The sequence below is a fragment of the Pollicipes pollicipes genome, unplaced genomic scaffold (assembly GCF_011947565.3).
Source record: "Pollicipes pollicipes isolate AB1234 unplaced genomic scaffold, Ppol_2.1 Scaffold_4740;HRSCAF=5597_pilon_pilon_pilon, whole genome shotgun sequence".
NCBI lineage: Eukaryota > Metazoa > Arthropoda > Thecostraca > Pollicipedomorpha > Pollicipedidae > Pollicipes > Pollicipes pollicipes.
Window position 1 is genome coordinate 16,075,914 of NW_023596545.1, and position 7,350 is coordinate 16,083,263.

Consider the following 7,350-nt stretch of genomic DNA (forward strand, 5'->3'; position numbering starts at 1 on the left):
TAGAGTGGCAGGGAGTGGCAGGCGGGGTGTGGTGGCCACTGGTTGAGGCTGTGTGGGCTCTGTAGAGCGGCAGGCGGGGTATGGTGAGCACTGGTTGAGGCTGTGGGCTCTGTAGAGGCAGGCGGAGTATGGTGACCACTGGTTGAGGCTGTGGGCTCTGTAGAGCGGCAGGCGGGGTATGGTGAGCACTGGTTGAGGCTGTGGGGCTCTGTAGAGCGGCAGGCGGAGTATGGTGACCACTGGTTGAGGCTGTGGGGCTCTGCAGACTGGCAGGAGGAGTGGAGGTGGGGTGTGGTGGCCACTGGTTGAGGATGTGGGCTCTGTAGAGTGGCAGGGAGTGGCAGGGGGTGTGGTGGCCACTGGTTGGTGATGTGGGCTCTGTAGAGCGGCAGGGAGTGGCAGGCGGGGTGTGGTGGCCACTGGTTGATGATGTGGGCTCTGTAGAGCGGCAGGCGGGTATGGTGGCCACTGGTTGAGGGTGTGGGGCTCTATAGAGTGGCAGGCGGGGTGTTGTGGCCGCTGAGCGCCATCTGTCGCTTGGTCGGGGGGGGGGGGGGGGGGGAGAGGGAGGGCTGTGTGATTATCCGGGATCGTGAAACAAGGTCTTAGTGTTAGCAAACTCCCGTCTGGTCTGATGGTGAAGCGTTATTTGTCCTAGGATGCAGTTTTGTTTTGTTGTATGAAACAAAACCTGAGTGTCAGCAAACTCCGATCTTGTGTTGCGGGGTTTTGTGTTGTTTCAAGTTATGCTTTCTAGTATGTTTTCGATGTGGGCGGTTTCATCTTTTTTTCTTATCGATCAGAAGCAATTTAAGTAAGATAGAGTTATGATGGCATTGAAAGGAGATCACTGAGGCAGTGAATGAACTTTATCACTTACGAGAGTGCTGGGCTAGGTTTGGTTGGCGTGTCTGTCAAAGAGGAAGCGGCAGGTGTAGCCGCTGGGACTTACGGCGTGTGTCCGTCTGCGCAGCTGCCGGCCCACGTGGTGGCGACACTTTCGGAGTTGGACCCGGCCGCTCCTGGTCCAGGGACGTGCAGGCAACCTCTCGGCCATGTACGACTGGCCCGACGTTGACTGGGAGGACGACGAGGTAAGGGCGCCGCCCAGCCGCGCGCCTGCGCCCGCTGGCGAGGGCGGCGACCAATGCCTTCCCACTGAGGCGGTCAGGGGCAGGGACGGGCCGGCCAGGGCAGCGGCCAACGCCTTCCATGGTAGTGGGCAGGGGCGGGGACGGGCTGGCCAGGCAGCGGCCAACGCCTTCCACTGTGGCGGTCAGGGGCAGGGACGGGGAAATGTAGAGTTCCGCGAATAGGTTCGACTAAGGAGGCGGCTTAATGGGGTGGACTTGATGGCATGGGCCAGAGTGCCGAGTCATTGCCTAGGTCGGCGTGTCCACCCCACGCTGGCCGAGGCGTCTGTCTGTGTCCGCCCCACGCGGGCCTGGGGGTCTGTGTCCGCCCCACGCGGGCCTAGGCGTTGGTCTGTGTCCGCTCCACGCGTGTCGGGGCGGTGGTCTGTGTTCGCCCCACGCGTGCCGGGGCGTTGGTCTGTGTCCGCCCCACGGGCCGGGGCGTTGGTCTGTGTCCGCCCCACGCGGGCCGGGGCGTTGGTCTGTGTCCGCCTCATGCGGGCCTGGGCGTCTGTCTGTCCGCCCCACGCGGGCCTGGGCGCGGCATCAGCGCTGACCGGCCGCCCGTCGCCCGGCGCAGGATGATGAGGACGACTCGCTGACGGCGCTGGCCGCCCGGCTGCTGTCGCAGTGTCGCCGCCAGGGCTGCGCCCGGCCGCGCGCGAGGAACCCGCGCACCGGCGCCACACACGACTACTGCTCGCTGAAGTGCTCCCGCATGGACATGCTGGGAGACCTGATGGGTGGGTGCGCCGCCTGGCGGCTCTTGGCTTCGCTAACCCCAACGCTGTGTACGTCAGAGACTGTTCGTCGCGTTTACCTGCGTCATGTTTGTACGTAGCCTTTGTGCCGGGCAAGGTGCCGAGCAAAGTCCTGGCCCGCTTTGGCGCAGCACTTCTCGCCCATGGTTTTGTGTAGCGGTCAGTGCTTGTCTGTTCGGAACGCGTTGTGAGTTGGTAATGACATGTGGCGCGCGTGGCGTCCGTCTGATGGCGCCTCCCGCCGCCGCGCCGCCAGACCAGGGCGGCGCCCTGACTGGCGGCTACAACATGGAGCTGCGCATCGCTCTGGAGATGTCACGGCTGCAGCAGCTGGAGGAGCAGAACCTAGCCAAGCAGCGCGGCTTGGGTCAGAGGTGCGGCGGACGGCGCTGGCTGGCACCCGGCGGCCGCTCTCGCCGCCGCCGACCGCCGGGACTCGGCTCGGCCGCCGCCGGGAGCGCAGAGCCGCATGGGGCGCGGCGCGGAACACTATGAGTGACAAGAACGTCTGCCGCAGTTATTCATGCGAAACATTCACTCGCGTTTGCTTGTTTTCAATGCCAGTCAGCCACCGACTGGCCAGAGCAGTATTCGGGGGCGGCGTGAGGCCCGCCTGTGTGGTCGGTGGTGTTTGTGGGGGCGGCGCCGGTGGCGCCGGCCGTGCCCGCTCGGCGGGTGACGGCGGACGGGTCATCCGTGGCGGACGCCGGGCTCGTCTCCAGCGTCGGCGTGAGGCCCGCCTGGCCGCGCAGGGCTGATGCACTGCGTTGTGCTTCCGGTGGTGTTTGTGGGGGCGGCGCTGGTGTGGCGCCGGCCGTGCCCGCCCGGCGGCTGACGGCGGACGGGTCATGTGTGACGGACGCCGGGCTCGTTTTCAGCGTCGGCGCCACGTGGAGCGCTGCGGCAGACGGCGAGCGAGCGGAGTCGGGCGCCGCGGCCGTCTCCGGCCTGCAAGCGCCTCCAGGTGAGTGCCGAGTGGCGGCCCGGGCCGGCCTGCGCTGTTGGCCCACTGTGTCACCACCTCTCTGTGCGTCGCCAGCAGTTGGCTAAGCGTGTTTTACTCGCTCTGCATATACGCCTCGATGTGTGTGTGCGCGTGCGTGTGTCACGAGACCTAGCGCAAGCTAGCCGCGGCGTGATGGGCGTATGCTGTCGGGCGTGGCGTGTGCGAGGGATGCCGCCGGCGCTGGCCGGCTGCCGCGCGTGCGTGTGTGGCGGCCGCTGATTGGCCGCCGGCCCGACAGGAGAGGCCGACGAGCCGGCGGTGCGGCGTGGCTCGCTGCGGCCCGTGCGCAGCCAGCCCGACCGGCTAGGCGAGGTCGGCGGCCGCGCGCTGCGCCGCTGCCAGTCGCTGGGGGAGCTGCACCGCCAGCAGCCGCCGGCCGAGCCCCTGCTGCTCTCCTCCGATCAGTCCGGTGAGTGGCGCCGGCGAGCGGTGTTCTGGAGCACGGCGACAGTGTTATGGAGCACGGCGGCCGTCTGGTTAATTGTCTGATCGCGACGGGATGGAATGGCTCAAGAAGACATCTCTCGACTGCAGTGTTTGCATGAGGTGGCGGGTTGCAGACTGCCTTAAAGAGAATGGATTCACAATTTTCAGGTCAGGCCGTGTATCGCGAGTAAAGAACGTTGAGGGCGGCCGCTGTGAAAGTGTCATATATTGCTGGAAAATGTATGTGATTCGTAATTTAAAGGACTGTCGTATACCAGGGATGCTGGGCGTGACACCCGCACGGGTTTGCCTCTCAGGATGTTTTTGCCCACGATGCCTCTGTTTTAGGCCTGTGGCGGGCAGTTGGTAAGGTAGTGGCCGCCACATGGATGTGCGTGAGCCGGCTGGCCTGAATGTCGGGTGCAGTGGGCGGCGGGGACCGGTGTCTGGCGATGGCTTGTGAGCGCCGGTGCACACGTGACAGGTGACGAGCGGGCCGGCCCGACCACCGACTCTGCCGACCGCGAGGTCTCGGCGATCCTGGACGGGCGACCGGCGGCGGCAGCGGCGGCGGCGGCGGCGGTGGCGGTGCCACCACCTCGGCACATCAGCAGCCGCCTGTCCGGCCACCTGGCAGACGACGAGTCGGCCAGCTCGGCCTCGGACGTGCGCGGCCGCATGCACATCGTCGTCCAGCGGCCGGCGCTGGAGACGGAGAGCTCGGCCGACTGCGAGAGCGAGACAGGCATCCCGCGCTCGCCGACACTCTACATCAGCGGCGTCTCCATCAGCAGGAGTCCGGAGGCGGCGGCGGCGGCAGCGGCGGCGGCGGCGGCCGGCCGCGACTGCCGCAGCCCGGGCCTGGCGCCGCCGGCGCCCGGCACGCCGCGCGGCCGCGCGCTCAGCGTGGCCGGCGAGGCGGCACCGCCGCCGCCAGCGGAGGAGGCCGACGCGCCGCCGCCGTCGGCGGGCCGCGGCGCGGCGCGCTGCTCGAGCCTGAGCCTGCACCTGGCGCCGGTGAGCTCGCCGCCGCCGCACCTCCAGCTGCGCGCCAGCAAGTCGGCGTCGGACGCCGAGAAGCGACGCGACGTGTTCCAGTTTCCGGTGTCGCCGTCGGAGGCGCAGCTCTCGTGCGTGCTGCACGTGGAGGAAAGCACCCTCAGCTCGGACGACTTCCACGAGGCGCTCTTTCTCGAGAAGTCGCCCAAGTGTCGTCGGAAGCGATCCAAGCGCGAGCGACTGCGCGACCGAAAGGCGGCCGTGTAGGCGTGAGCGTCGCTCACTGGGCTCGGTTAGGTGCCGGCCGCCTCCTCCTTCCACTCGGCGCAGGGTACTCGTTCGGCATTGTCCCTCCAACGCACATCAGCCATTAGGCAGCTGGACGACACGGAACTGTCAGGGTTGCTGTTTTGTACCAGCGTGTCCTGCCGAGAGAGTCAGTCTATGCCACCAGCCGAGTAGGCAAGCGCACGGATTACGTTCAATCAGCTCCAGGCTGCTGGGGTCAGTTTGTTCAACAATCATTTGCGGTGATCACTATTTTAATAACTCTACAATGCGATACGCGTTCCAGTAATCAATGTTACAGGCTGTTTTGCACCTAGTTTGCTTCCTATTGTGTGATATTGCAACACGCTTTTGCCGTTCGTATCCAAGATGCGCATATCTTTGTTGCTGCCGTTTCAAGCAGCAAGTTTCATTGACATTGTCACTGGCATTTGGCATTTGCATTTGCCATTTATGTGGTTTGTTTGCTATTGGAATCATTTACGCGTGTTGCAGTGGATACCAAAGTTGGGTTACGATCAGCTTAGCTCGGTGATAAGTAGTTATTAGCAGCATCGCAGTAATGCGATTCGATTTGCTTGCGCCGGGTGCAAGCGCTGTACACTGCATCAAATCCCAAGTACAGCAGGTTTATTTGCAACCGTTGGCTTGCCCGTGATATGCGTTGCGCGGTATTCCTAGTTTCGTATCTGGCCGTGGCGGGCTTGGCCGCCTGTTGTGCCCGGCAGCGGTGTCATCTGTACCCACCTCCCCCGAGTATCCAGGGTGGCGTGTGTGCCGTTCCGGTCTTGCGGTCCTCGTCAGGCGACGACGTCTCTATTTTTCTACGTGTAGCCGTAGCTGGGCAGGCCGATGGGCGGGGCAGGGCAGGCGAGTGACCCGGGGCGGGGCAGGCGAGTGACCGGGGCGGGGCAGGCGGTTGGTCGGGCCGGGGCAGGCAGGTTGTCAGGTCGGGGCAGGCGGGTGGTCGGGCCGGGGCAGGCGGGTGGCCGGGGCAGGGCAGGCGGGTGGCCGGGGCGGGGCAGGCGGGTGGTCGGGCCGGGGCGGGCGGGTGGTCGGGCCAGGGCAGGCGGGTGGTCGGGCCGGGGCAGGCAGGTGGTCCGTGTGTGGCTTCCCTTTGTCCGCGGGCCGCGCAGCCCTGCAGCGGCGGTCGGGTCGGGATGCGGCCCATCAGTGGGCGGACGCCACGCGCGATGGCCGCGCCGCCTGTGCGCGTCAGCCGGCCTGTTTGGGGCCGTCCCAGTGCTCTGTTCATGTCGGAGTTGGCGTGCGGGTGAACCGGGTGACGAAACAACTGGCCGGGTGTGCACGAGCCGGCGCCGCCCGACAGGGCAGGTCGGCGTCTCCAGGAAGTGTGGGCCTGGCGGCGGCTGCTCTCCGGACAGCCTAGTTTTGTATGTTTGTAACGAGAGCGAGGCACTCGATTGAGCCGTCACCTGGCGAGGCTTCCTGGAGCGGCCGTCCCCGGGCGCCGGATTCATACTGGTCGCAGCGGATGCGGCGACCGACGTGGTGTGACCGATCCATCGGCGGCGTACGCGGCGGCGGTCGGCGCGCCGCTGCCGTCTGAGGGACCCCGGCACGCGCCGGGCACGCTGGTCCACAGAACATGATACGCGTACAATCGCTGCTGACGACACCGCGACACATCGGCCTATGTGTGCTGTGCTTTGAACTGAGTGCGGCGCCAGCCAGCTGCGGTCGCGTATCCCGTGTGGGCCTTTTGTTCGCCTTTGTTCGCGTCTTGGCGTGTGTGCGCAGACTGGCATCCTGACGATTATAGGGCTGGTAATTGTTGCCTGAGGCGGGCGCTGTTACGCCTTACGTTGCGGCGCATCAGCACTCCTGAGCACCTCGTCACTCGAAACACCGCCGTTCGACCTCTCAGCCACGCTTTGTACGCGCATGTGTGGAACGGAATGCGATATTCACAGTTGTGTTCGCAATCGGCTTTTGTTCCGTGGTGACCTCAGGCGCGAGATTTGTCGTGTTCTCGCCCTCTGCCACATCCTGGGGGATAAGCCGTTGCTGCTAGTCGTATGAATATGTGCTGCTTCGTCCCAATGGCTGAGCGCCTGACGGCGCGGCGTACGAGGTCGGGGAGCTGGCAGCGGTACGCCGTCGGGCCTTTGTCCCAGAACAGTCCGTACCGCTGCTGCTCTTTGGAGCGTGTCCGGCGTCCGGTGCCCGGCTCCCGGCGACCTCGGTCGCGCCTGCAAACAGTGGTCAAGTGTTGCGTGTCGCGCGGCGGCGTGGTCTCACGCTGGCCGCAGCGGTCCAGCTCTCCTCCGGCCGGCCTCGTCGGACGACGCAACCGGTCGAGGCGCGGCGACGTTTCCGTTCTGTGATCGTGCCAGTCAGAGGGCGGCTGCCGTCGCCGTCGGCCCCCTCCCCCTCCTTCCCGACGGCTTCCAGCCAAGCGGCCGTCGGCGCCAACTCTGTTCTGTGCGCCGCCTGTGTCATCTGTATGTGATAGCCTCAGCGGTGTCGGTGCTCTGTGTACGTGCGCTGCCGAGGGAAGACCGCTGTCTCGCGTGTGCTCTGTGATTGCCTAACCGTTGTCTGACCTCACATGGGTGTGATGAATCGCTGAAAACGACCCCCACCGTCACGAAAACTGATCTGACCTCGAGCATAGTTACCCTCGCGAAACGACCATGGTTTTCGATTATCTGCGATGGAACGTGGTCGGTGACTGCTCCAAGTAAATTGCGTTTTCCAGTTCGCGATATCCTTT

General features: G+C 65.3%; 1 protein-coding gene, 1 long non-coding RNA gene and 1 pseudogene across 2 annotated transcripts; all 3 read left to right on the forward strand.

Moving 5' to 3' along the window:
- Positions 1-1,689, forward strand: part of LOC119097984 (MOB kinase activator 3A-like) — a 5,255-nt pseudogene extending 3,566 nt beyond the window's left edge.
- A 29-nt stretch (positions 1,690-1,718) lies between these two features.
- On the forward strand, positions 1,719-2,818 carry LOC119098480 (uncharacterized). The gene is made up of 3 exons (XR_005094244.1): positions 1,719-1,876; positions 2,151-2,268; positions 2,773-2,818. It is a non-coding gene; the product is annotated as an uncharacterized LOC119098480 (long non-coding RNA).
- A 158-nt stretch (positions 2,819-2,976) lies between these two features.
- Positions 2,977-4,592, forward strand: LOC119097985 (uncharacterized). Its single transcript, XM_037220919.1, has 4 exons — positions 2,977-2,990; positions 3,191-3,309; positions 3,811-4,142; positions 4,425-4,592. Exons 1-4 carry the CDS (start codon positions 2,977-2,979, stop codon positions 4,590-4,592), a joined length of 633 nt encoding a protein of 210 aa, XP_037076814.1.
- The last annotated feature ends 2,758 nt before the right edge of the window (positions 4,593-7,350 follow it).

Bases quoted from the DNA above. Each gene is read 5' to 3' on its own strand.
- LOC119097985 (XM_037220919.1), top strand. The intron at 3,310-3,810 runs GTGAGTGGCGCC...CACACGTGACAG, and splicing joins GCTCTCCTCCGATCAGTCCG to GTGACGAGCGGGCCGGCCCG. The intron at 4,143-4,424 runs GCAGCGGCGGCG...GACGTGTTCCAG, and splicing joins GTCCGGAGGCGGCGGCGGCG to TTTCCGGTGTCGCCGTCGGA.